General features: G+C 44.9%; 1 protein-coding gene and 1 long non-coding RNA gene across 2 annotated transcripts; one reads left to right on the forward strand and one right to left on the reverse strand.

The window, feature by feature from the left end:
* Positions 1-9,172: 9,172 nt before the first annotated feature.
* Positions 9,173-13,749, reverse strand: LOC311203367. The gene is made up of 4 exons (XR_014617963.1): positions 13,667-13,749; positions 11,353-11,440; positions 10,457-10,537; positions 9,173-9,264 (listed from the first exon to the last, which is right to left on the reverse strand). It is a non-coding gene; the product is annotated as an uncharacterized lncRNA (long non-coding RNA).
* Positions 13,750-15,143: 1,394 nt separating this feature from the next.
* Positions 15,144-26,605, forward strand: CDC37L1 (cell division cycle 37 like 1, HSP90 cochaperone). The gene is made up of 7 exons (XM_084278784.1): positions 15,144-15,262; positions 17,185-17,466; positions 18,710-18,797; positions 21,326-21,441; positions 21,744-21,866; positions 24,908-25,063; positions 25,876-26,605. Exons 1-7 carry the CDS (start codon positions 15,158-15,160, stop codon positions 25,975-25,977), a joined length of 972 nt encoding a protein of 323 aa, XP_084134910.1. The 5' UTR covers positions 15,144-15,157; the 3' UTR covers positions 25,978-26,605.
* Positions 26,606-27,344: the final 739 nt, after the last annotated feature.

The raw sequence follows: 27,344 nt of genomic DNA on the forward strand, positions 1-27,344 counted from the left end.
ATATGGTTTAGCTTAGGATGGGAATGGTTGGACTCGATGATCTTCAAAGGTCTCTTCCAACCTTGTGATTCTGTGATTCTGTGATCCACCTCAAACAGAAGGGCACAGGCAGCTGTATGCCACAAAGGAGGGCACCTGAGTCTCAGCTCCTCTCCAGATAAGGAGCATGAGCATGCATTGTGAAATTCAGAACCAATAAATGTGAAACCAACAGAAGGGAAGAAATCTGTTGTATCTGTCTACCTGGGGCATCAGTCAACCGTGGAATTCTCCAAGGAACTGCAGAAAATTATTTCATGCTAATGAAAACATATCATAAAGAGAAATAAAGAATGTGCATGGACTACAAATCTCAGATTTCAGGGCAATGAAGCAAACACCAATTGACAGGGGTGACAAAAACTTTCCTTGGGCTATTTCCTCAGGCAGTTGTATGCCACAGGGGTCTTCTCACCCCCTTCTGAAGTGTCTAGTGCAAGCCACTGGAGGAGACTTCCAGGGGAACCATGGCTTTTCTATAAATCTGTACAAACAAAGAGTTGTCACAACTTTTCTATTGAAGTTTGTCTGAGAACCCCAATTCCACTTTGCCCAAGGAGTCAGAAAGTTAACCTTTCTGGTCATTCAGATTGTGTTCTCAGAGCACAAAGTCATTCAGAAAACTGATTTAAGAATTAGGAACCTGTTTTGAAAAGCAAAGGAACTCCCAACAGGATGGGGTGACGTGAGATGTTCGAAATAGTAGAGGAAGCTGCACAGTGAAAAGCTGAATCCTTCTGCTTGAGAAGATAATGCAAGTAGCTCACAGGTCCAATAGATGATGAATCATGTTCAGAAGTACTCTCTTCAGATGGTTCTTTCATCATCCGGGAAATAAGGAAGCAAATTTCCATACCTAGAATTGACACATGACATGACAGAAGAAAGCAACTGGGAAAAGGAAGGGAGAAGTTGTCATCCACTTTATGGAAAGGAAGAATAAGGGGGATGTTAGAGGTAAGCTGGAAATGCACGATGCCAGGCATAAAACAAGTATGCAGAGCCATGGTGAGGCACACAAAGTAGAAGGTCTGATGAAGGAACCTGAAGTGGAAGCCTTTCTTTCTGATGTTACTGCAGAGTATTATTATTCTTACATTATTAATTATTAGTAATATTTTATTATTCATTATTACCCCTCTGTTTGCACAAAGCCATGCTGCTGCCTCCTCAGGCTCAGAAGGTGACATGGAAATCTTGTGTATGTTGTCCTGCTGCAATAACCTCAATGCCAAGAGGAAGCCATTGCCCTGAGGGAAACAAAAAGCTTGTTGCTGGCTGGAAAAAAGGAGATGGAAGCAGGCCCTAGGCTGGACCTGTGCTTTTTCCTTATGCCTTATCCTTGGATGGCTCCAGTCAAGCTCACCTACATAAACCAATTCACATAACCTCTTAAGCCAGAGAGCTGTAAAGATCCCAGAGGTACACTCCTTCACATAACATCTTCTTTTGAGGTTCCTTCCCACCCCTAACATTCTGTGATTCTGTGTAACAGGCATTAAAAACAGATGAAATAGTGTTATATTTGGCTCTACTAGACCCTTGCTACAAAAGATGGTATGGACCATTTTTGTCTCCTGTCCTAGCTGCGTCCCATCCCTACTTCTGGTGAAAATTAGCCCTACCCTAGCTAAACCCAGGACACACAAAGGTTTCTTCACATTTAAAAGAGCTACAACTTCCTTGGTACCACAGCTGAGTAGTCCATTGTAGCAACACAGCACGTGACAAAATGCGGACCTGTCCTCAAGTCAATTTGGGCCCAGCAGTGACTTCCTCTAGCACTCGTACAAGGTATTCTTGACCAAAGGTTAGATTTGCACAAGAAACTACCATTCAAGAACAGATTACATCAGTTTTGCTGCTGCTTAATAGTTAATCAAGTTACTACAGCACCTCCAGCCTCCAGAGACAATGCTGAACTCATTTGTCCTCCCCTTCTTATTCTTTTTCTTCTCTCCTCAAAACCGCCACAGTATGGGCACAGAACAATGCAAACGTTCCTTGTAAAACACAGTTTTCCTTGCATTTCAGATTTAATTTTGTAACTAGAGACTTCTCACACAACAAAGTCTCAGGACAGGCTGCACAGCAAGGAAGATGCACACGTTTTAGGAATATAACGTGACATGTCACTGCTGTCAGCGAGGGCAACTCTTCTACCCTCAGTGTCCTGCACGGGCCCCCAACTCTCTGCACAGGCCAGGGAGCGTCCAGACAGCGCTCTAAGTCATAAGCCTTAGTTTTCAGCAGGAAAAGGGTGGTTTTCAGTAGGACAAGGAAGTGTGTCGGGAGCGGAAGCTTGGGCAGGTGACCCAGGAAGAGCAGGGAGTTGCTGTCTGATCTTGCAGGGACAGGAGCAGGAAAGCTGAGGCCAACCTGGAGTTCAAGCTGGCAACTTTTCTAGATGGGAAGGGCAGCAAGGATGGCTTCTGCATGTGCCTAAACAGCAAAAGGAAAACCAGGAAACAGGAGGGCTCCTGTTGAGTGCGGTAGGTGTGCTAGTCCCAAAGGACACGGAGAAGACTGAGATACACAATGCCTTCTTCCCTCCCCCTATCTACAAGAAGGGCAAGAAGAAAGGTCCAGGGAACTATGGGCTGGCCAGCCTCAGCAGAATTCCAGGCAAGGTAACAGAGAAACTAACCCTGGAGCGTGACAGACGAATAGTCAACACCCAACTGGACAGGGTCCTGGGCAGCACATTCTAGCTGATCCTGCCTGAGCAGGGGGATTGCACTAGATGGTGTCATGAGGCCTCTTCCAGCCAAACCAAATCTGAGATTGTTCTGTTGCCTGTGACCGTTTCTGTTCGTATTTTCCAACCTGTTGCTACAATGCTTCAGTCTTCTCCTCATCTCAGAGTTCAGAACAGGACAGGCAAAAACGCTGACGTTAACACTCTGCAAAGTTCACCTCCTTCACACAGCACAGCAGCTTTAGCACATAGGTGTCTGACTGCAAACAGTGGCCTCTTCTCATTTCCTGACTGGCACTCAGCAGACCCCAGGCTCAGGCCTGCTCAAGGCTGCTGCTGACTTTCTCTGCAGAGGTCACAGAAGGGGTTCCTGGTGTTTGGAGGAAGACCTTGTGTGGCTTCTGTGGCCTCTGTCCTCTCCCCCAATGTCTTGCATCATGTTAGCAGTCAGTTCCTTTGCTCTGGTGATGCAGATGTGTGAGTCCTTGTTCTGGTTGGGCCCAGCAGAGACATTCACTCCTGTACAAACACACCTTAAGTACAACCACGTACCGGCCATTTGCTGCTCCCTGTGAAGAAGACTGAGACCTCAGCAGAAATGAGTCCGGCACGAACCGACCTCACAACAGCACAAGAGGGGTCTTTGTGTGTACAGAAAGGAAGATTCTACGCCAGAGTGTGGTGAGAAGAGTGAGAAAGGCAAAGAAGTCAGAATGGGCCCGTACGTCCTGTCTCCTGCCACATCAACTCAGTTGTGTAACCTCTCATCCAGGGCTCAGTCCTGAAAGACTGTTCCCCGGCTGTCACAGAGCTCAGAAAAGGAAGAAGCACTTGAGCAGAGCACTTGTGAGCTTAGAACATTCAGAACTGTGGTTAACATCTCAAAATCCCAACTTCTGTGGCAGCTTATTCAATTAAACCTCGCAAGTATCTCAGGTCAAGAGACTAATTATGGGGGCCAAATGCAGCACCTGCTACTCAAACAAAAGTACCTCATCTGCCGGGAGTGTTTTGTTCTGGCAGGGGGGGCAGACTTTTGTCCCTGCAAGATCTCATCCAGTAGATGACCTACTAAATACACAGCCAGGAAACAAGGCACAGCAGGCACGGACAGCCCTTTCTCCAAGGGGAGGACTGGCTGGCTGCAAGTCAGTCAGAATCGGGGGGTGCAATGCCAGGCGGGAGGCGCGGCTTCACTGAGCACGGCACGCAGGGCGAAGCGCTGCTTGTAAAAGCCGGACACAAGCCTCTGCCAGTGAAAGGCCATCAAACCAAATCAAGAGCTCGGTAGCTGCTCAACCCTTACCTTGAACAGTAAAGCAACACGAGGACCATTTGTCTCTGTGGGCTCTCTCTGGAACAAATTCCTCACTAACTGGGGACTGTGAGGCTCTGGGATAGCAGCTAACAAACTGGGAACCAGGTGGCTTTGGTTCAGGCCTTCAGATTTGCTGTTGTTCCGACAATAGCAAAGCCAGGACCCCTCCCATGGCCTGAAGCCTTCTAGGCCTGTGCTGCCTGCGGTATCTCGATGCCAACAGTCAAGCTAGACTCAAGCAGCCTCCGTCAAAGGTCCTACAATCGTAACCCGTTCTGCAGCCTTACCATAGATACTTCCATAGTTCTTCCTGCCATACTGAAGTGGAAGCTCTGTAGTGGCTGTTCTTGAGGAGAACTCTATTTTTGGTGCTCCTCCCTTAAAAAGAACAGTTAATGGGGAAAGGATTAAAAATATCATCACTGCATATACATTCCTCTTGTAATCAGAACACTTCAAGTCCTTCATTGCAACCACAGTGACTAAAGAAGGAATTGCAGTTAAAAATTTCATAAGCAAAGAACATATGTAAAGCTATTTTTCTAGGAAAATCAGTAAATTTATTTTAGTCTGCTCTCTTAGTAGGTATAAACTGTGCAGGAAAGGAGGAAAGATGAGGCCACAAGGCTAGCAAGATTACAAAATATGCCTGAGGCACTAGCACTGCCCCAGAGCATTTCCTCATAATGGCAGTACTTTGAAGAGAGGAGAGTAGAATTATTTGAAGTACAGAGAAAAAACACAGTTCTTTACTGTTTGATTATTAGCTCCATTTGCACACTAGTCTTGCTGGTGGATCAGGATGACCCACAGGACACTTTCCAAAACGGTGTGAAAAGGGAATGCCAGTTTGCCTTTCAAGGCAGGTAATGCCATAACAAACCCTGTAAAAGGCACTAATGATCTCTGGACTAAAAGTAAAAAGTAAAAATCTGTTCACTTGTCTTCAACTTTCAGCTGCACATCTCTACCAGTTCCTCCTTCTTCTACCAGAGTGACAGAGAAGTCACAGTACAGTACATTCAAGCAGTACTTGCCCCTACCTGTGTGCAATGAGGAGAAGCAGAAGCAGTAGTGATGAAGCAGCAAATACCTGAGCTCTCCATATGAAGGGAAAGTGATGACTTGTGAGTAAAGGAATAAGTGATTTGAAGACAACATCTGACTGGCTAGATCCAGACAGAGAAGCGAGGTGATACTGCCACTTGTCTGGCTGAATCCACGCTAGTCTGAGGGTACCCCCAAATCACCTATATCTTTACCAGTATGTCATCACCTGCTTTGCTTTCAGCTGGTTCTTAAGGACCAAGTTAAAGAATCATACAGTGTAACATTTGGTTAACCAGAGCTCATATTTCTAAACCTCTGTTTTAAATGTATATAAAATAGCCTTGTATTAGACAGAACTTTCTAGTAATTCTATACTAGATTTCTAAAATAGAATTCTAATTCTATAGTATTTTCTATACGTACAATTTATGCACAAATCCCCAGCTTTTTCTGTGAAATAATAGTATTCCTAGTTTGGAATTAAAAGACCTTTACAAATGAATCAATGCAAATTTGAGTCTACAAGAAGGATGCTCCTCTCTATTCTATTCTATTCTAAGCTGCAATAGACCCAGGTTAAAATTCAAGTCAGTTGCACTGTCTTTCTCACAATCCAATCCATAATGCAGTGAAAGGAATGAAAACATAATCATTTTAGGCTGCTATTCCTGCTTCAGGAAACAATGAACCCTAGAAAGAATAAGCACTGGAAGGATTACAATGAAAGACCCCCAAGAGATGAGTGAGAACAGTCAGAGTAAAAAAACAAGGTCTGTACATGAGGGAAAGAAAATGGATAGAAAGCTGGCATCTTCAAGGGCAACTAGTACAAAGAAAGTTGATTTTTTTTTCTGAGAACCTGGCCCTTTCACATGATCTTTGCATGGCCATACCTAAACAAACACAATATTTTCCTGTTAGGATTTCTAACCTGCCTATGCAGAGAGACTGTCTGTAACAGATTTGTTAGGATAGCACAAACCCAGCACATTTTCTGAGGCATCTTCTATTCAAAAGAGCACATGAGCATCTCCCTCTACTCAACAGGACCAAAGGGATAATCAAACTCCAGTATTCACAAAGTAGAATCACAGAATCACTAGATTGGAAAAGACCTTTAAGATCAAGTCCAACTGTACTAGTCCTCTACTACACCACTTCTCCAAGTACCTGATCTACACTTTTTTTAAACACATCCAGGGTTGGTGACTCAACCACCGCCCTGGGCAGCCTGTTCCACATCCTAACAACATTCACAGCAAGAAACATACACAAGTTTTAGGAATATGAAGTGATGTGTTGTTGAAGAACTTTTTCCTAACATCTAACCTGACCCTGCCCTGGCACAGCTTTGTGCCATTTCCCCTTGTCCTATCTCCTGTCACTTGGCTGAAAAGACCATTGCCCACCTCTCTACAACCTCCATTCAGGTAGTTGTAGGCAGTGATAAGGTCTCCCCTCAGCCTCCTCTGCTCCAGACTTTCAACCCCAGCTCTCTCAGCAGCTCCTCATAGGATTTGCCCTCCAGCCCCTTCACCAGCCTGGTTGCCCTTCTCTGGACTTGCTCAAGGACCTCAATATCCTTCTTAGAGTGAAGAGCCCAAAACTGGACACAGTACTCAAGGTGTGGCCTCACCAGTGCCAAGTACAGGGACACAATCACCTCCCTAGACCTACTGGCCACACTATTTTTGGTACAAGCCAGGATGTCATTGGCTTTCCTGGCCACCTGGGGACACTGCTGGCTCTTATTTGGTCTGCAGTCAACCAACACCCCCAGGTTCTTCTCTGCCTGACAGCTGTCCAGCAGGTCTCCCCAAGCCTGTAGCGCTGCATGGGGTTGTTATGTCCCATGTGCAGCTCTCTGCACTTGGCCTTGTTAAAATTCATCCCATTGGTCTCAGCCCATTGGTCCAGTCTGTTCAGATCCCTCTGAAGAGCCTCCCTACCCTCAGGCAGATCAACACTTCCTCCCAGCTTAGTGTCATCTGCAGACTTACTGAGGGAACATTCAATCCCTTCATCAAGGTCACTAATAAAGATGTCGAACAAGACTGGACCCAGGACTGAGCCCTGGGGGACGCCACTCAAGACCGGCCTCCAGCTGGATTTGGTTCCATTCACCACCACCCTTTGGGCCTGGCCATCCAGCCAGTGTTTAACCCAGCAGAGGGTCCACCTGTCCAGGCCAGTGGCAGCCAGTTTCTCAGTCAGAATGCTGTGAGAAGCCATGTCAAAGGCTTTCCTGAAGTCCAGGCAGACCACATCCACACCCTTCCCCTTGTCCATTAAGCGGGTCACCTTGTCATAGAAGGTGATCAGGTTAGTTTGACAGGATCTACCTTTTGTAAACCCATGTTGACTAGGCCTGATCCCCTGGCCATCAGGCATGTGCTGCATGATAGCTCCCAAGATAACCCTCTCCATGATCTTCCCTGGGACTGAGGTCAGACTGACAGGCCTGTGGTTCCCCGGATCCTCCTTCCAGCCCTTCTTATGTATGGGTGTCACATCTGCCAACCTCCAGTCGATTGGAACTTCCCCAGTCTGCCAGGATTGCTGTTAGATGATGGAAAGGGGTTTGGCCAGCACATCTGACAGCTTCCTCAATATGCTCCAGTAGATCCCATCCAGCCCCAATGACTTGTGGATGTCCAACTGCCCAAGTAGGTCTCTAATTATTTCCACACTGATCATGTGAGCTTTGTTTTCTCTCCCTCCCTGTCAGCCAGCTCATGAGGCTGAATATCCAGGGAATATCTCACCTTTTTATTAAAGACTGAGGCAAAAGAGGAGTTGAGTACCTCAGCCTTTTCCTCATCCCTTGTCACAATTGTTGTCCCTGCATCCAGTAAGGGTTGGAGATTCTTCTTGACCCTTGTTCTACTGTTGATGTATCTATAGAAAGATGTTTTTATTCTCTTTCACAGAACTAGCCAGTCTGAGCTCTAGTTGGGCTTCAGCCCTCCTGACTTTCTCTCTACATGATCTTAATACATCCCTACAGTCATTCCAAGATGCCCCCCTTCTTCCAAAGCTCATAGATTTTCCTTTTTTTCCTGAAATCTCCCCACTCAGCCAAGCTGGTTTCCTTCCTCGCCAGCTCCTTTTCTGGCACACAGGAACAGCCTGTTCTTGTGCCACCAAGATTTCCTTCCTGAAGAGCATCCAACCCTCTTGGGCTCCTTTGCTCTCAAGGGCTGTCTCCATGGAACCTTATCGAGCAGCTTTCTGAACAGTCCAAAGTCTGTCCTACGGAAGTCCAAGGTGGCTGTTCTGCTGACCCCCTCCCTTCCTTACTTCTCCTAGCACTAAATTCCTAAGCAGAGAAATTCCTTCCTTCTTCAGACACACAGAATAACTAACAGTTTGGAACAACTTACTGGGAAATGAGGAGTTTTCATCAGTAATTCTCTATCCACACCAGGATATGCAGGAGTCAGCTTGTGCTCTGGGAACAGAAAGTCTCATGTATTCTCTTCATAAACTGCCAGGTCATCCTCTACTGAAAGAACAAAAAACCACCACAGAAAAACAGCTTTCAGGGTTGCTACATGGAATTTTCATTAATGGCTGCACAAATGAAAATTCAGTAAATTATGAATGTCCTTGACAGAATGCTGCCCCTCTCATGCATAAAGATGCTGCCAGTAATAGGCAGTGGTTGGGACGTTAGTAGGCCTACTGTGGTACAGGAATGGCACACAGATTTAGAACCAACATTGGAAACCAACATTTAAAACAGCAGTTCCCTTTTAGTACGCTGTCCTACTCTCTGTCAGCAAACCTTCCAGTTCATCCTTCCTGAGGGCCACAGCAAATAAAACCACAGAAAAATGAGATAACCCAAACCATTTGGTTCTGTATTTGTATATAAGAAAGAACACAGAAACATCAGGTTTGTTTTTTCAGGTTCTTTTCCTGCTTCTCCAGCAAATGGCTTATTCACTCTATCTCCAGCAGTGTGACTATGTTGCACCTGACTACTTTGTCTTCTGAACATGAAATGAAGAGGGCAAAAGGGAAGGAAGCCATTTACATTTTTATAAGTTTTGAAAGGTTTGACTTAGAAGAGCAGCACTAGAGTTTGATGCTGTCGTCACTTTCCAGTCGTCACAAGTGCTCTGGAGTATTTTGGGGTTGGAGGTGACTGCAAGGTCTGAAAGCAGAAAGAAAAGAGTTACAGTCCAAAACAGATGATGTTTTCATAAGCTCCCACCACAGGAGGTAAGCTACAAGCCTTGTCCGGTTCCTGGCTTAGAAACTACAACAAGGGTTTTGCCTTCCTGAAATGAGACACTAAGGTGCCCACAATGCATACAATGCTATGAAGACTGCTACTGCCTTCACTTGGATGGGCTTTGTATGTTCACTTCTAACCAGACTGAAAACAAACCCTGCAATTTGGTGATTTTTAGCCAAAACAACAGCATAAGGAAGAAAATTTTCAGGAAAAGTTAATAATGAGAGTTACACTTTTGATGCTACCCAAAGGTTCATCTTTTATAATCATGCTAGTAAAGGTTGTCTGTCTAATGGATCCCAGCTCTATAGTCACCAGGAAAGACTCTTCTGTGATCTTTTGACACTACAAAAAGAAGGCAAATAGTCAGTTTTGCAATCGAAGTCTGGTTTCTGATCTTGAAGGACACAGGCAGGCACTGGTTGCTCTCACAAGGAACACGCTAAGGTTTTCTTTACCAATTTTTAATTTAGAAAGTTGAAAGAGGACAACATACCCCGCTGCACAAAAGGCAAGCAAAATCTTGAAGGCGCCTATGAAAGGGAAAACACTTGGAAGCTGGAGTCATGAAAGGACTGTAGGTACTATACAGAATAACAAACAGGTGTTCTACAGGGCCCCAACGTGCTGCGACTATTAAATCCTTTAGTGCTTTTTAAAAAAAGCCTCACTCCTTTTAAAGTTATCACTTAAGAGTCTTTTCTGTCCTAACACACACAGGGACAATTATATGCTACACCTACCTACATGACAGCATGCACAGAAGTAATCATGTGAGAAAATAAGCACCCTCTGGACTACCAGAGATCACACTTTTTGGGGGCCTTGTTTAAGCTTATATGTAGGGATAACAGTAGATTTTCTCATTGGAGTGTTTGCAACTTTTTTTTTCCAGTATCAACTTTTTTGAACCTGAGATGACATCACAAATAACCCTTTTATATCAGCAACCTTTAAAAGCAAAAAGAAGAAAGGGAAAGATGACTATCTGAAGCAAAACATTTTGAAAAACAAATACAAAATGTACAAGCAAAATTTATTACACAGGGAACATAGAGTATATTTTGAATCTTCCATTACAAAACCACAAACAATTTTAACAAATTACCTGCAGTTTTAGAACGCTCCGTAATGAGTGACCTTATCAAGAGCATTCATCTGTCACCTGGTGTCCATTTGCGTTTTCCCTCTAAAAAAAACCAACATCAAGTCTGCAGAAGACCAACACTACTATCTGCCAAGATGCACTCTATTAATTTGTTCTCTATCTGAATGTTACTAGCAAACTAAACTACTAAACTAGAATACTATTAGAAATAAGTAAATCAGGGTAAAGAAACCAAAGCGACACGACTGATCCTAATAAATTATTCAATAAGTCTAATCAGAAGAAGGGTTGTGGGTTTTCTTCTCCTCGTGCACACCCAGGAACATATGGGAAATGATAGAGGAGAAGGAAATAGCATTGGAGGAGGCCCTGAGATTTCCAAGGGAGATAAAGCTAGAGGACATGACATAAACCTAACACCCACTAATATCCTTTCCAGTCTCAAATTAACTAGCATGTGGAAAAATATTTACTTGCCTATTACCTGAAGGCAAAAGCTGAGTTAATTCGATATATATACAGGAAGGGCTGGTGGAAGGACAGCAAAGGAAACAGAAGAGCAGAGAAAAGACAGAAGAGAAAGAGGGAGAAAACTTTTAAATTAATACAACACCCCTCCTGTATGTATGACTGAAGAAGTCTGGCCAAAGGTTACTTGCAGTGATGAAACAGAATGTAGACAAGCTACGGGTTTTTTTCCCCTCTCCCCACACCCTCTACAAAATATAAGTAATATTTTGGCCCTTAAAAGACTGCCTAGTCATTAAATTAATGACTTCTCACAGACTTAAAAATAAAGAATTGATGATGGAAGAAATAAAAAGCAGACCTGTCAGGTCAGCCCTGTGTCACACTAGGTGTCAGAACATAGCCTGGCTTCAGAATAGAAAACTCACGTAATCAAGAGGAGGCAGTAGAAGTTGACACTCAAATGGCTCAATTAACAGCATTGTATAAAGGAACCAAGGTGTACCAGGTCATACACTGTAGAAGAGCAAGAAGACATACAGACATTGTGAATACATGGACTACTTTATCATTTTCAACTATACACACATTTTAAAAACCATACTTTCTTTAAAGCATTTAATCAACGGCAGCAGGACCTATGGTACTTTCAAACACCTTCAGGAAAACAGTACAAAGTAAACAAATTAATTTTAACACCAATTCATTTAATAATCTAGCATTCACAGGAACACCTATTCAAAATAATTCCCCTATTCTTTGTCAAGCTGACACTAAGCAAAATCAAAGTTAACTGATTATATATATATGTATGTATGTATGCTTGTGTACTTTAAGATGTCTTTTACATTCTTTTGGAACATACATGTTTCAAAAGCATACATGTTTCAGAAAAAACAGTTGAAAGCTGAAACTGCACATTATGGATCCATGTCTGCACTGACTTGAGAACACTCTGTTCTTGGTAGGAAGAATTATGGTGTTTACAGTACCACGCACGCAATTTTATGAACTGCGAAACCGCAGAACCACAAGTCCAATTAGGAAGTTTGGAAAACACTTGAATTCTTGACATATCTTGACTATGGGACACATCACAACAAAACCCAAAACAAACCAAAACAAATTAAAAGCTTTAACTGCAAGCATCTTAAAACACAGCTGATCCTCCGTGGGGGTTATAGACAAATGAGAAGGTTTGAAGAACTTTTCCTGTATGCTTCATGTATTATGTGAAGATCAGCCTAACACCTTGAAAATTTTTTAGATAATTAAGATATCTTCTATGAAATGTCTTTTAAGAAACAAATTCAAATGCACTTGCTACTCTTGTCTGTTTTACTACAATGAATTATGTCTTATCCAAAGATAACTCTATTTATGCCTTGCCTTGGACTGAAATTCTGACCTGTTTGAAGTAAACGGGAACTTTACCACTGATTTTACTTGGGCATTCATGCTGGGCATTTTACCTGCCTAAAGAAATGCCCTTAGCTGCACCTTGCTGCTTTTTTGTTTCTTTCAAATGTGCCAATGCCTTTCTTCAAATAGTATCAGTGGTTTTGGACAGTATCTTAGCAATAGCCTTTTTTAGGAGGGCTGTGCAAGGTCATGTTTTCCCTAAGAAAATACATTGCTTCATGCTAGTTAACACCTGCAAAGTTAACATGCAAGGTCACAGACACAGAAACACGTTACTGTAAGACAAAAAACAAACTCATTTTATAATATCTACTTCATGCCATTATGTCAAGGCTCCTCTTAAGACCAGGCAAATGTACAAGAAACTACTCTTCCAGAGAAGTCCTTTGTTACCCACTTCTGGTCAGAACTTGGCTATGGGCTTTCATTGCACAGAGACCAAAGAGTCCTGTGTTCAGATCTGTGTTTACCTTCAAACTGGGTAAAGGCATTAATGAAAATTATACATTGCAGCTTTCAGATGTATTAACTATGTAGTTTTCACTTGTGTCAATAATAACCACATGTAGAAACCTAAAGTAATCCTGTCCCTTAACCAGATGCCAATTTTAGAGAAACAGACATGTTTGGAAAAGAACAGATAAGTCTGAAAGAAATAGGGAAGAAAGATAAGTGTTCCTCTGAACTTCATCTATTCCTGTTTTTCAATGACTTCAGCATGGTTTTCTTGTCAATAGACATAGCCATTCTCTCTTATATCACTTTTAAAAAACAATTTTCAAACAAAAAGCACCATTCACCAGAACCGTACCCAATGAGCATACAGTAGAGCACAGGAAACACACGCTGAAGACTCCTGTTCTCATAGTTTCAGCTGTTAGTATAGCAAGTAAAATGGCAGCAAAACCATTTGAGTATTTATTTGAATCTTCATTTATGTCATGTGCCTGCTGTAATGACAAAAATCTTGAATAAATGATAGCTGTATTAGAATTGAGGTATCATATTGCTTACAGACCCATCATCTGAAATAGAACATACCACATATCCATTGCTGGCATCACTGAGATTAGGTAAGAACTGTCCGTGTGGAGATGACCTCTCATAACCACTGCTGTCAAAGCTCCAGAACATGAAGTCTTACAGAAATGCTAAAATTCCAGGAATTGGCCTAATACTCCGTCTTACATTGCAGTACATGTACAACAATAATAACCTACCAGTTATTATAGAAAAACAAGACTATTCATGAATTGCAGCCTTTACAAGGCTTGAGACATTAGACTTTCTAGCCCAAGGCATCTAGCGAGTGAAAGTCACCTTTTCAAAGCGTACTGTCTCATGAAACAAGAGGGAAAGCAGGAGGAAGTCATTCTGCCTCTGCACTGACCGAGGATGCACACGCTGAAAAAGATGTCATATTTCTCAGGCAGAACCAGAGGAGGAAATGTAACCTTAGGGAAATAAAAACCAAAGTTTCACATGAAACTTCTTAGTCCAGCCTTAGATACCAGCATCAGTCCAAGTCTGCAGGGCTCTATCTCAGAAAGACTCTCAGTAGGGCCTTGGCTTTATTACTGTCAATCTCAAAGGGGTGCCGGATTAAGATCCATCATTGGGAGTTTGCTGATTCTGTACTTTTGACTTTTCTCTTATGAAACGGGGACTGACTTCACAGACCTCAGCACAGGAGAGAAACGTTTGATACCTACAAGGAAACAAACGACTGAAACCCAACAGTTTTTTCTTCCATCTGATGAGAAGACCTGCTGTGAGCAACATACCAGCATGACCCACTTGCACAACAGCAGCAATCCCCTTCAATGCACAGAAGTCTCACAGCACGAAAACCTCTACATTTAATTTATTTTTTCCCTTTTACCCTATTTCTAGCAGGCTGTACAACCCCAGAGAACCAGCTCCTGTTGGGAGGAAGAGCTGAATAACCCAAGGATGAAAAACTACAGCTACAAGAAGGGCACACCCTAACCTTCCCAGGGGTATTACCCCTGGAAGCGTATGGCCCCGCTTTACGTTAACTTCCATTCCCAGAGGAGAACCAAGCTCTTCAAACCCGACAGCTGCCCAGGAGCGCTGACAGCTGTAGGTGCGTATGCACAGGGTATACACAGACACACACACACGGTGGGTGCACACCTGTTCACGCACCAGCGAGCAGTTTTGTTGTGCGGTGCGGCACTTCAGGGTCCCGAATAACCGCGGCGACAACCTTCCACCCCCCCGCGCCCCCGCCGCCCTCCCGCACCGGCTGTCTGCGGCAACCCGCTACTCCCTCCCTCCCTCCCTCCCTCCCTCCCGCCCGGGCTCCAGGCTCTGCCCGCCGCCTCACCGCGCCGGCCTGTAGCTCGACGACCACCGTCCGCAGCCCCTGAGCCGCGGGGCCAAGGCGGCCCGCGTCCCCCCACCCCCCCCCCCCGGACCGTCACGGCACCGCCCGCCAGGCGCCTGTCACACGGCACTCGGAGCAGGGACGCGCCAGAGCCTCTCGGCACCGTGACCCGCAGAGGCCACACTTCCTCCCAGGCACGGGGGAGCCCGGCCATAGCCCCGCCAGCCCAGCACCAGCTCCACACTCCACCCGGGCCCCAGCCCGGCACCACACTCGCACGAGCCCCGCCCCCCCCGCCCCCTCCCCGGCGCAGCTGGCGCAGGCCCCGCCCAACGGCGCCGGGGGCGGGAGCGCGGCGGCACGCTTAGATTGCCGGAAGTGGTGCCCGCCTCATTTCCGGTGAGGTGTATAAGCACCGCGGGCGGCTGCAGGCGGTCACCAGTGGTGCCTCGGCAGCGGAGATGGCACTGTGGCTCCCTCGCTCCCGGGCTGGCGGCTCCTCTGAGGAAGAGGACAAGGAGCACGGGCTCTTCCCCGGCTCCCTCCAGCGCCCGTCCGAAGTACAGGTACACGCTGCCGCCCGGCTGCTGGCGCCGCAGTCCGCCCCCGCTGGCGCAGCTTCCCCCCGTCTGGGCGGGCGCGGAGCGCCAAGCGGGTCGGTGCCGCCGGCGCCTCGGCTGCCCCGCGGCTGCCGGTCGCGCCCCGCCGCGAGGAGCAGACCGCGGCGGGTCGCGGGGTCGCTGCGGGTGTCCGGCGCGGGTCGGGCCGGGGGTGCGCGGAAGTGCCCGGGGCCGCCCCGGGCAGGTGCGCGGTCGCCGCGGGGAAGGACCTAGCGCCTGACGCCCAGCGGGAGCAGCGATTCCACGCCCGGCAAGCGGTGTGTGAGGCGCGGGGCCGGGATTACCCCGGCATCCTTAGGCCTAGGAAGCAGCCGTCCGGGCGGCGCGGTTCCCCGTTGGCTGGGGCAGCTCGGCGGTTCGGGGCCGCTCGCAGCGGGCTGCGCGTGTGCTCCGCACGGCGACGCTTCAGCTTGCCCTGCCGACAGAGTGAAAGCCGCTGCCGCTTGCGGGCGAGGCTGGCCCGAGAACTTCGGTGTAGCTACTCTAAAGTTTCCTTCAAATATTCGTCCGCAGCCCGTGTTGTCCTTCGCGTCCCTCTGTGGTCTCAGTTTAAAGACGGTGGTGCTTGAGGGAGCTGTTGGGTGTGGTGTGAGTGGTGTAGAGTGAGGAGCGGGCAGTGTCCTGGGTTTGCCCAGCACTTGAGGACTCTTCAGCTCCTTGGAATGCCCTACTAGCTAGAGAGCAGGGGGCATCCAGGCGACTGGGAAGGGGACACAGCCAGGACAAGAGACCCAAACTGGCCAGAGGGGACATTCCATACCATGACATTGTGCTTGGTATAAAAGGGGGCTGGTTGGGGAGGTGCAGCTGCAGGATATGTGGCGTGGGGACGCTCCAGCTTTGGGATGAGTCTGAGCTGCACAGTCAGAATTGTGTGGTTTGGTGGAAAAACTGCATCGTGTCTCACTAGGTGTGTATGTTCTGTAATGTTAAAGCCCTGTTATTTCCCCTCTCTCTGTGCTGTCCCAGCAACCTGCCCTTATCCCAACCCCTGAGGCTTGCCTTTGCCTTCCCGTTCTCCTCCCCATCCTGCTGTGGGGGTAGGTGGTGAGCAAACAGCTGCATGGTGCTCAGTTGCTGGTTAGGGCTAAACTGCAGCACTCTGCCAGACATTATCAGCACTACAAACTTAGTAATAGAGCACTGGAAGGCTCAGGAACTAGTGTGTATGGATGCTTATTCCCCACACTTGGTGGGAAAGCATGACATATGTTTTAGAGAATGATCTTTTAAGTTCCTGAGTGTGAATTCCTAGTGCTTACCTGGAAATAATACAAGTGTTGTTGCTTAAGAGGTCACTTTCCTAGATACGTGGGTGACCTCCTCAATAGATTATACCAAAAAGAGGCAAATGTTAGTGCTGAGCCACAGCTGCTTAACTTAAATTCTAATTTCGCTGTCAGTTCAAGGGAAGGTGTTGGCTATCTGTTAGATACTAACCCATAACAGAATGTAGGCAGCAGCAGTTACTTTACTGTTGTGATCTGACATCACAAAACTGATACTTTCTTCTCAGAAGTAAATATCCAGAGTATTCTCATCCTTGGTGGTTGTTAATATTGCAGCCGGAAGACAGCCAGCGGGGTTCCAGCTGTGTCAGAAGTATTTTTGCTGTCTGGAGAGTGTTACTGAGAGCAGCATGTGAGCCGTGAGCTGCACATTCACTTAGCACGGCTTCAGTTAAACATCTCTCTAAGAAACACCTAGCTGTAGGGTACCATGCTTCCTTAGTCCTGTGGCTACAATGCTGCATGTCTAACGTTCCTTCCAGTGCATGATCATTTGCAATTTTTGCCTGTCTGCATGCATACAAACTGTAAACTGTCACTTCTTCCCTCCATAAATACCATGTCTGATTTTCCTCACAGACCTACAACCAAGGGATTGAATTGGCATGTCAAAAGGAAAGAGAGTTTGTGAAGCACTCTGTGGAATGCACATGGAATCTAGCAGAAGCCCATCAAAAACTCGGTAGCTTAGCACTGCATAATTCCGAATCCTACGATCAGGAATTTGCTCAAGCAAGGACTGAAGCTGCAGAGTTGAGATGGAGAGAGGAAGAGTGGAAAAGAAAAGAAGAAGCCCTAAACCAGAGGGAAAGACAGAATCTATGGAACACCGATCCTGTTAGTAAGGAGGTATTTAATAAGGTATGACCTATACCAGTGTGGATGATAACATTAGCCTCTTTTAATTCTGCTTTTACTAGTCTTGTCTTCTGTCTTCAGTAAGCACAACCATGTTGTCTTTAGTTTTCTTACTTTGCCTCATGAAAGGGACCAAGCTGCGCTCATAGTACAAATCTGGATGACTTTCTCTACCAGAAGTGCAGATTGGAACCTGTGTGGGTTATCTAGGTATTGGTAATGAGCTAGCAAGGTGTACTTGCTGCCCAGAAAGCCACCTATATCCTGGGCAACATCAAAAGAAGTGTGATCAAGTTGAGGAAGGTGATTCTGCCCCTCTGCTCTCATGACACCCCACCTGGAGTACTGCGTCCAGCTCTGGGGTCCCCAGCATAAGAAGGATACAGAAGTGTTGGACTGAGCCCAGAGGAGGGCCCCAAAGAGGGGCTGGAGAGAGGCTAAGAGAGGAGAAGGTTCCAGGGAGACTGTACTAACCTTTTTGTAGCCTTTCAATACTTAGAGTTGTGTTTTTTTTTATCATGGTGTGCAGTGACAGGACAAGGTTTTAAACTGAAGGAGGGTAACTTCAGTTTGGATGTAAGGAATAAATTTTTTATGATGAGGGTACTGAAATACTAGAACAAGCTGCCCAAAGAAGTTGTGGATGACCCAGCACTGGTAGGGCCAGGTTGGATGGTGCTTTGAGCAACATGACCTAATGGAAGGTGTCCCTGCCCATAGCGGTGGGGGATGCTTAAATGTCCCTTCCAATCCAAAACAGTCCTAAGATTCTGTGTAGTGCAAGTTTTGCCAACTGGGCTGAACAAGTTTCCTCACTTGAAGAGTGTGTTTCTCTGTGCCAGTCTTAAAATGTAAAGCTGTTAGTTTGCTTCTAATAACGGCTACTGGAATACAGATTGCTTAGCACAAACTTTTTTTGTAGTGGAAAGCTTTATTTTTATAATTTATTTGAACAGCTAGCACATCTCATAATTTCACTGATTCAGCCACACCCCGGCTGCAATGTGTGTTTTGTCATTGTGACAGATCAGTAAGCTCCTACCTGAGGAGAGAAGCTTCTGAGTTCTTTGGTCAGTAGATAATAATGCTGTTTTTAAGCTCTACTATTTGATAATGCACTCTTTGAAGGAAATATGACATGACTCTAAAATTAGAACATAGCATTTTAAATAGTAACATACTAAAATATATTCCTGTGTATCACAAAAAGGTGTTTCTGTAATAATACAAATTTTCTCTTCCTTAGAGTTTGATTAATCGAAAAAGAAAAGAAATGGAAGATGATGTGTCTGAACCACTTATGGAAAAGCATGAACAAAAGATTAGACACTTTGGTGAGTGTGCTCTTGCCAACATTGTGTAGTTCAAATTTCTACAGAATTCGTGTGGATTTGCTCCTTATTGTACAGAATAAATGGTAACAAATTAAAGACCTGGGTAACAGACTGTTCAGCTTTATTTTATCAGGGTAAGTAATAATTTTAAAAGAAAGTAAGGTGTAAACTCTAGAAGCTTGTTTTGTTCCTGTGACCAGTAAGAAATTGAATTAAGAACTTAATATAAAAAGTAATACTTAAATGAGCTTAAGCCCTAAGAAGTAAAGTCCTAGCAACTTTTTCTGCTTTCAGTGGGAAAAGACAGGGCCATCCACGAAGTATTTCATATGTACAGAAGTGCATGCAATTGTCTAGCTGTCTCCTAATAAACGTTTTTCTGGTGGCTATTAAGCTACAAGGGTAATGACTGATTAAAAGGAAATGTCAGTAAATGTCCACTGAGAGTATGTGCATGGAATCATGTTTCTTACAAGAGTATTTAATTATCCACTAGGTGTCACCTCAGCACTGTTGTGGTTGTTGAACCCAATTAAGCTCAAAGCTGATCTTATAAAGTAATCTGAAATTTTGATGGTTCTCTGAAGTGCTTTCTGTTCTTAGTTACAGCCTGTTTTCAGACCATGGTATAGTATAGCCATATTTGGAATTCCAGCATAATCAAAACCAGGACTGAGTTGGAAATATTCAATTCTTTGTACAAATTCATTTTTTACGAAGCTACTTGGCATCTAAGGATCTTAAACTGTTTTAAAGAAAGCGTTTCTAGCTCTGGTAGCCTTAGCAAACCTTGCAGGTACCAAGTTGAGGAACCACTCAATCCGAGTATACAAATAGCAGTGATAGGCATAGGTTCTCTCAAATACCTTAACTGTTAAATGTAAAGGTAGCTGGATCAGAACCCATCCCCACTGCTCTGCATTTCAGTGGAAGGAAAGTGACTTCCTTGCAGGCTTCCTGGTTGAAAGTTGGGCAAAATTATTTTGTCTAAATTCAGATTAAGCTGTTATAAAAAAACACCTTATTACAGAATGTCATAAGTCTTTTTCTTGCCTCCTAAATTCAGTCATGTTTTTGTTTTAATTCAAAATACAGAAGCCCGTTGTAAAAAGAGATAGTACATTAATGGTCTTTTAAGTCCCTCATTTTGTGCTAGATCCTACCAAGGGGTAGTGTGGATGTCATTAGTCAGGTTGCATGAGTCCTGTTTCTGGATCCTGCTCTGCCTTCCAAGCAATAAATAACTTAATTGGAATTGTGCTCTCAACAGCCAAAAGAAATATCTTTAGTTACTAGTTTGCTAGAATTAAGTTTAGCTTAGGACATTACCACTGAATTATCTTTAGTCCAGTTATAATTATACTGATAGATGGGTGAAGCTGTGCATCTGGTACCTGTTGCCAGAAGTGACTTGACTGTCAGTGATACATGAACAGCAGTTTTAAGAAGTGGCCTGAGTACTGAGTTCTGATTTGTAAACTCTGCTCTTTACATGAAGGTAACATGCTATCACAATTCAGTCTTCTAGTTAGCTTCTAAGACTGATGTGGCTTTGCTCTTTGAGATCAAGCTGTTTCTGTAATCAAATCTAAATTTCCTTTTAAAAAAGGCAGTTCATGTGATAGAAGCAGCCATTTGCAGTCCAGGAGGTTCTTCCAGTGCATTGACAATAACTTCCTGATGCAAAAGGTGGATGATCCCACTAGGAGAGGATTATATGCTCTAACAAGGAGGATCTGGTTGAAGTGGTGAAGGTTGAGGGCAGCCTTGGGTGCAGTGACCGTGAGATGGTGGAGTTCAGGATCATGTGTGGTGGGAACAGAATACCTGGGAGTTCAGCAGGGCTAACTTCTTCCCTAGCAGTTGCTTGAGAAGGCCAATCCTGTGGGACAGGGTAGAAGAAGAGGCCTGAGATAATTGGTTTATATTCACAGACCACCTCAAGAGAGGGAGCCAGAAGACCTGCATGGTTAAACAGGAAACTGCTGGGCAAACTGAAGTAGAAGAAGAGTCTGTATGTCATAGGAGGGATTGACCACTTGGGATCAGTGATCAATAAACTTTCTTATAAGGTAAAAGGCTGAGAGAGCTGGTCTCTTTCCTTGGAGAATGTCTGTAAGTATGTAAAGGGCAAGTGACAGCAGGACAGAGCCAGGCTTTTCTCAGTGGTGGCCAGTGATAGGACATGGTGCAAGCTGGGGCACAGGAGGTTCCACATGAACATAAAGAAAAACTCGCAGTGAGGGTGACAGAGCACAGGGACAGGCTGCCCAGTGAGGTTGTGGAGTCTCCTTCTCTGCAGACATTCAAAACCCACCTGGATGCATGCCTGTGTGATTTAGTCTAGGTGATCCTGCTCTGGCAGGGGGGTTGGACTAGATGATCTTTTGAGGTCCCGTCATTCTGTGACTACATGGCTAGTGAATTGCAAAGGTGGTGTATACACTGGGGAATCAATGTAAGCTGTTTCCTTGCTGCATTGAATCATTTATCCATTTAGAGTATCTAACCTGTGCTTCTCTTACTAGGTATGCTGAGCAGATGGGATGATAGCCAAAGATTTTTGTCTGATCACCCATATCTTGTATGTGAAGAAACATCCAAGTATCTTATGCTGTGGTGTTTTCATCTGGAAGCCGAAGAGGTATGAAGACGTTTAAATTGTTTGATATTGTTTCCCACTTGCTGTATAGGAAAGATAACCAACCTGCTGAGCTGTTTAACTGTCTTACCCACATCTCTGCTTTATTGAAGAAAAGCTCTACAGAGTATTGTCACGTACCTGTCTAGTCATAGCTAATGATCAGTCCCCTTCCTTCTCTAAGCATCAGTTCTCCTCTACTTAAGAACTAGATCAAAGGCAAATGATGCTGAATTCTAGAAGTATAATTACAGGAAATATCTTTAAATTTGTAACTTTAACTTCCCTTTTTTTTCCCCCTCCAGAAAAGAGCTCTGATGGAGCAAGTAGCACACCAAGCAGTTGTAATGCAGTTTATTATAGAAATTGCCAGAAACTGCAATGTGGATCCAAGAGGCTGTTTTCGTCTCTTTTTCCAAAAAGCCAAAGTAAGTCAACTTAGGTAATGATGGGAGAAACTCTTGATGCTGTACAAAGGACCTACTGTTTTACAGGTTTGTTGCTGACCATCAGAGCCTGCATATTTTGCTGACTGGCTTAGGCTTAAGGGCAGGTGCTCTGTTAGCAATTCCTTTCTAGACAGACTATTTTTGTATAATTCTAATTCAGAAAATTAAAGCTTAGTAGATTTTGCTCTTCCCAGAGGGAAAGCAAGGTATAGCAGCTGGACAACAGGTGTTACAGACAAGTAATAACTAACAGCAACAAACAGAGGCCAGTTTAAGGACTGACTTTGGCTAATTACACCTGTATTTTTGCAGTGTACCTGGGTATTGACACAAGTAGTACACAGTAGGGCCAAAGATAATGTGCTGTTCTCATTACTGAAATAAAGAAATCCAGAGCTATGCAGGAGAAATGTGGGAACACTGAAGTGCAAATATAGTGCCCTGAGTACACCTCAGTGGAGCCGCTTTTGCCAGGCCCCTGTCAGAAATCTCGCTGTGGGCTGTTGAGGGTACCTACCTCTGCTGCCCCACGAAAATGCCTTTATACAAATGCACGTAGCGTGGGGAACAAACAAGAAGCATTAGAGATCTTTGTGCGGTCGCAGGGCCATGATCTCATTGCAGTCACAGAGACCTGGTGGGACAACTGGCACGCTGTCATGGATGGCTGTGTGCATTTTAGGAAAGACAGGCTAGGGAGGCGAGGTGGGGGAGTTGCTGTCTATGTGAGAGAGCACCTAGAATGTATTGAGCTCCACCTGGGGAAGGATGAACCATCTGTCGAGTGCTTGTGGGTTAGAATCAAGGGGCAAACTGGTATGGGTGACATTGTTGTGGGAGTGTGCTGTAGGCCCCCTGATCAAGAGGAGCAGGTTGATAGTGCATTCTGTAAGCAGTTAGAAACAGCCTCAAGATCCTGGGCACTTATCCTTATGGGGGACTTCAACTATCCAGATATTTGCTGGGCAAGCAACACAGCCAGTCATATGCAGTCCAGACAATTTCTGCAGTGTGGTGAAGACAACTTCCTGCTGCAGATGGTGCAGGAGCCTACAAGGGGAGGGCGGGTGCTGGACCTTGTTTTCACTAACAAGGATGGACTCATTGGGGAAGTGAAGGTTGGGGGCAGCTTGTGGAAAAAGGGTCTGAGCACCTGGGGAGAATACAGGAATGTGGTCAGGGCCTGTAGGGATGCAACTAGGAAGGCTAAAGCCCTCTTGGAAATGAAGCCAGCAAGGGACATAAAGGACAATAAAAAGGGTTTTTTAGATATGTGAATAGTAAGAGGATGACCAGGGATAATGTGGGTCCCTTGCTGAATGAGGAGAGTGTCCTGGTAACGGGGGATGCTGAGAAGGTGGAGATACTGAATGCCGCCTTTGCTTCAGTCTTCACTTCAAAGGCCCCCCGGAACCCACAGACACTGGATGAAAGTAATAGAGTTTGGGAAATGAAGAGCTTCCCTCTGGTTGAGGTAGGGGAGGTCCAGGAGTGGCTCAAAGGGATTAATGCACAGAAATCCATGGGCCCAGATGGGTTACATCCACGTGTGCTGAGGGAGCTGGCGGAAGTGCTTGCTGAGCCGCTCTCTATCGTCTTTGACAAGTCTTGGAGGACAGGAGAAGTGCCTGAGGACTGGAGGATAGCCAATGTCACTCTGGTCTTTAAAAAGGGCAAGAAGGAGGATCCCAGCAACTATAGGCCAGTCAACCTCACTTATGTCCCTGGAAAGGTGATGGAACAGCTTGTTCTGGATGACATCTCCAAGCAATTGGAAGAGAAGAAGGTCATGAGGAGCAGTCAGCACGGATTGAACAAGGGGAAATCGTGCTTGACAGGCTGGGTAGATGGAGGGAGAGCAGTGGATGTCATCTACCTTGACTTCAGCAAGGCTTTTGATACTGTCTCCCATGACATCCTGATAGCAAAGCTGAGAGAGCATGGGATAGATGAGTGGACAGTGAGGTGGGTTGAGAATTGGCTGTCGGACCGAGCCCAGAGGGTGGTGATCAGTGGAGCAGAGTCTGACTGGAGACCTGTGACTAGAGGTGTTCCCCAGGGCTCGGTGTTGGGTCCAGTCCTGTTTAATATCTTCATTGACAACCTTGATGAGGGAATAGCATCCACCCTCAGCAAGTACCCGATGATACAAAGCTGGGAGGAGTGGCTGACATGCAGGAACACTGCACTGCCATCCAGAGAGACCTGGACAGGCTGGAGAGCTGGGCAGGGAGAAACCAGATGAGGTTCAATAAAAGCAAGTGTAGAGTCTTGTACCTGGGAAGGAATAACTGCTTGAATCAGTACAGGCTGGGGGATGACCTGCTGGAGAAGAGCTCAGTGCAGAAGGACCTGGGGGTCCTGGTAGATGACAGGTTGTCCATGAGCCAGCAGTGTGCCCTGGTGGCTAAGAGAGCCAATGGGATCCTGGGGTGCATCTGGAGGAGTGTGGCCAGCAGGTCAAAGGAGGTGATCCTCCCCCTCTACTCTGTCCTGGTCAGGCCCCACATGGAGTATTGTGTCCAGTTCTGGGCTCCCTGGTATAAAAAGGACAGGGATCTCCTGGAGAGAGTCCAGAGAAGGGCTACAAAGATGATTAGGGACCTGGAACATCTCCCCTATGAGGAAAGGCTGAGTAAGTTGGGACTGTTCAGCCTTGAGAAGAGAAGACTAAGGGGGGACCTAATTAAAGTTTATAATTATCTGAAGCAGGGGATGCAGGGGGAATCAGCCAGCCCCTTTTCAGTGGTCTGTGGGGACAGGACAAGGGGCAATGGCTGCAAGTTGAAGCATAGGAAGTTCTGCACCAACATGCAGAAGAACTTTTTCCCAGTGAGGGTGACAGAGCCCTGGGACAGGCTGCCCAGGGAGGTGGTTGGAGTCTCCTTCTCTGGAGATATTCAAGACCTGTCTGGACACCTGAGTGAGCTGCTTTGGCAGGGGGTTTGGACCCAATGATCTCTTGAGGTCCCTTCCAACCCCTACAATTCTATGGTTCTGTTTTGTTTTCCTCTTTGCAGACAGGAGAAGGCTACTTTGAGGCTTTTAAAAGTGAACTTGAGGCCTTCAAGACGAGAGTGAGAATCTGGCTGCAATCACATGGCTTTCAAGCTATGCTACTACATGATTTCAGTGCCAATCCTGCTCTTGCAGGAGAGGTGGCATCTTCTTCGCAGGTAGGTTCATTACTTCTAGAAACTAATTTAACTGAAGTGGGATTAGGTTATGCCTTGAGAAATATAGGTCCTGCCTTTCTGAAATATAGAGAGGATTATTCCTAGTGCTCAGGATATAAAATGCATGTTACTAACGTGGGGTATTCATGGGCTTTCTTTTTGCTTGCTGGAGTTCAGCAAGCATCAGCATAAGGTCAAAAGAGTATGTTAGTCCAGTACCTTCACATTTTCATGCTGAAGAGAAACACTGCATCGCTAAACTGATCAGATGCTAGAAGTGAATTCACAGGAGTGAAACAAGCTTGAAATGACTAATCCTATCCATAGGATCATTTAGGTGAGTCAAGCCTGAGGAAAGTCTCTTGTTGTGGTACAAGGGAAATTGAGGGTATTTAGGTTTTTTTGTTAAAGTACTAGTGAAGGCCACACTCTGGAATGAAGAAGCAACTTGAGAGGTGGTCAAAATGTAGGTATTTTGGAAAGACATAGAATTGAAACTGATTACTTGAAACAATTTGATTAAAGTACCTCTCAAGGTCTACCAGCTGAATTCTAAGAATGTGTGACAATTGCCAGAAATGTTGAGACCAAATACAGGCTCTGTAAGCAAAATTAATTATTAGCACAGTAAAGTTACATCAGTTGACGATTTTTTTTTCTGAGCTTATTTCCTGGCTATAGCAAATTTGTGTTGTCTCAAGATGGATAACCTTGAGTCCAGCCTAAGCTAAAGTCTTGTTACTTTCGCTCTCCCCCTCCATACATACAGTTATGGAGAATGAAGCTGTCATCACTTTTTTTTTCTGTTGCAGAATACAGGTGATCTACAGGGTTTCATAAACAGAGATGCCTGCAGTTTGAACTCTGTGATACAAAGAGATGAAGAGGAATCTAAAATGATGGACATAATATAATACTGTTCATACTGAGGCCAATTATTCTCTTTGGCTTGTGTTTTTTGGTGGTTTTTTTGTGGGGCTTTTTGTTGGTTTTGTTGGGTTTTTTCAAAGAAACAAACATGGCTATTTTCTTGACACTTTTTTCTGGGTACTGCACTTTATTTTTGGTGTCAGATTTTCGTTGTTTTGTTTGAGGGGGGAGGGAGTTTGAAGGGTGGGTAATACAGAAAACCTTGTCATATTGTTTGAAAATGTGCTGCTAGGTTTTGGCTGTCCTTAAAGAGCAGGGTTCTTATATTGCTGAATGTGAAACTGGATGTGTTTTCTGCTACTAATCTTGCCTTTCCTGATTTTTAGAAGTAAATCTGCACAAATACGATGTTTACAAGAAGCAGTAGGTTCTTGGTAGAATCTGCTATTGTCTTACTACAGCTGTGGACATGTTTTACTCTACGCATATTGGAGATCACAACTGTATTCATGCTACCTTGCTGACATAAGCTCTCAAATCTAGTTATCACTAATAGCAATAAATCGCTGTCTAGTATCAGTATTTCAGATCTGAATGGATTAGATTAAAACACTGGCTTTCTACCTCTACTAAGGGGATATAAATGTTACATTGTGCTTTCATTAAACATAACTTGGCATTATCCAGAAGTGTAAGCAATGCTTGCCTAGATACGAGTGCTGGCTTGTATGATTTCTGAGTCTGACTCTTCTTGCTCATAAGCCCAACTTTGGTTTGTTTGGGTTTTCTTAAAGTCTCATGATGGGGGGAAGTGTGTGACACAGGGAACTTGAGGTACAAGGGTCAGGGTAACTAGGTTTCAGTTTCAACAAAGAGCTTTGGTGCAGTTCATATAGAGTAAGGTGTCAGGTGGAGTTTGAAAGGTATTTCATATGCCATTGCCAACTCAGACAATTGAAGTGGAAAATCACTAGAAGCTGCTGCTCCTTTGAAGGGATGGAAATCCAAACACCATTTCTAGCCAGGCCCATCCACCAAATCCTTGCAACACAATTCTACTATACTACTCCTATTACAGCAGTTGTGTTTCTAAAAAGGTATGCTGTAGTTGGAAGACTCCAGTGAAGTTTTAAGTTTTCAAGGGTCTAAAATTGGATTGTGTAGGAATAAATGTCAAATAAGGAGATTCCATCTCCCTTATTGCTAACTGCAACTTGTGTAGGTTGGCAAAAAAAAAAGGTGCTTTTTATTGAAATCACAATGCATAGAAGCAAGCAGCCTGTACCAGGGTTTCTCACTGTGATGTGGTAGCTGCTGGTATTTTGTAGCCATGTCTTTTTGGAGGAGGTGCATCTCTCTAAACTCACTCCATCTACAGCCTCCCTATAGACATTTCTCAAGATGAAGGGAT

The sequence above is a fragment of the Gallinula chloropus genome (assembly GCF_964237585.1).
Source record: "Gallinula chloropus genome assembly, chromosome: Z".
Classification (NCBI taxonomy): domain Eukaryota; kingdom Metazoa; phylum Chordata; class Aves; order Gruiformes; family Rallidae; genus Gallinula; species Gallinula chloropus.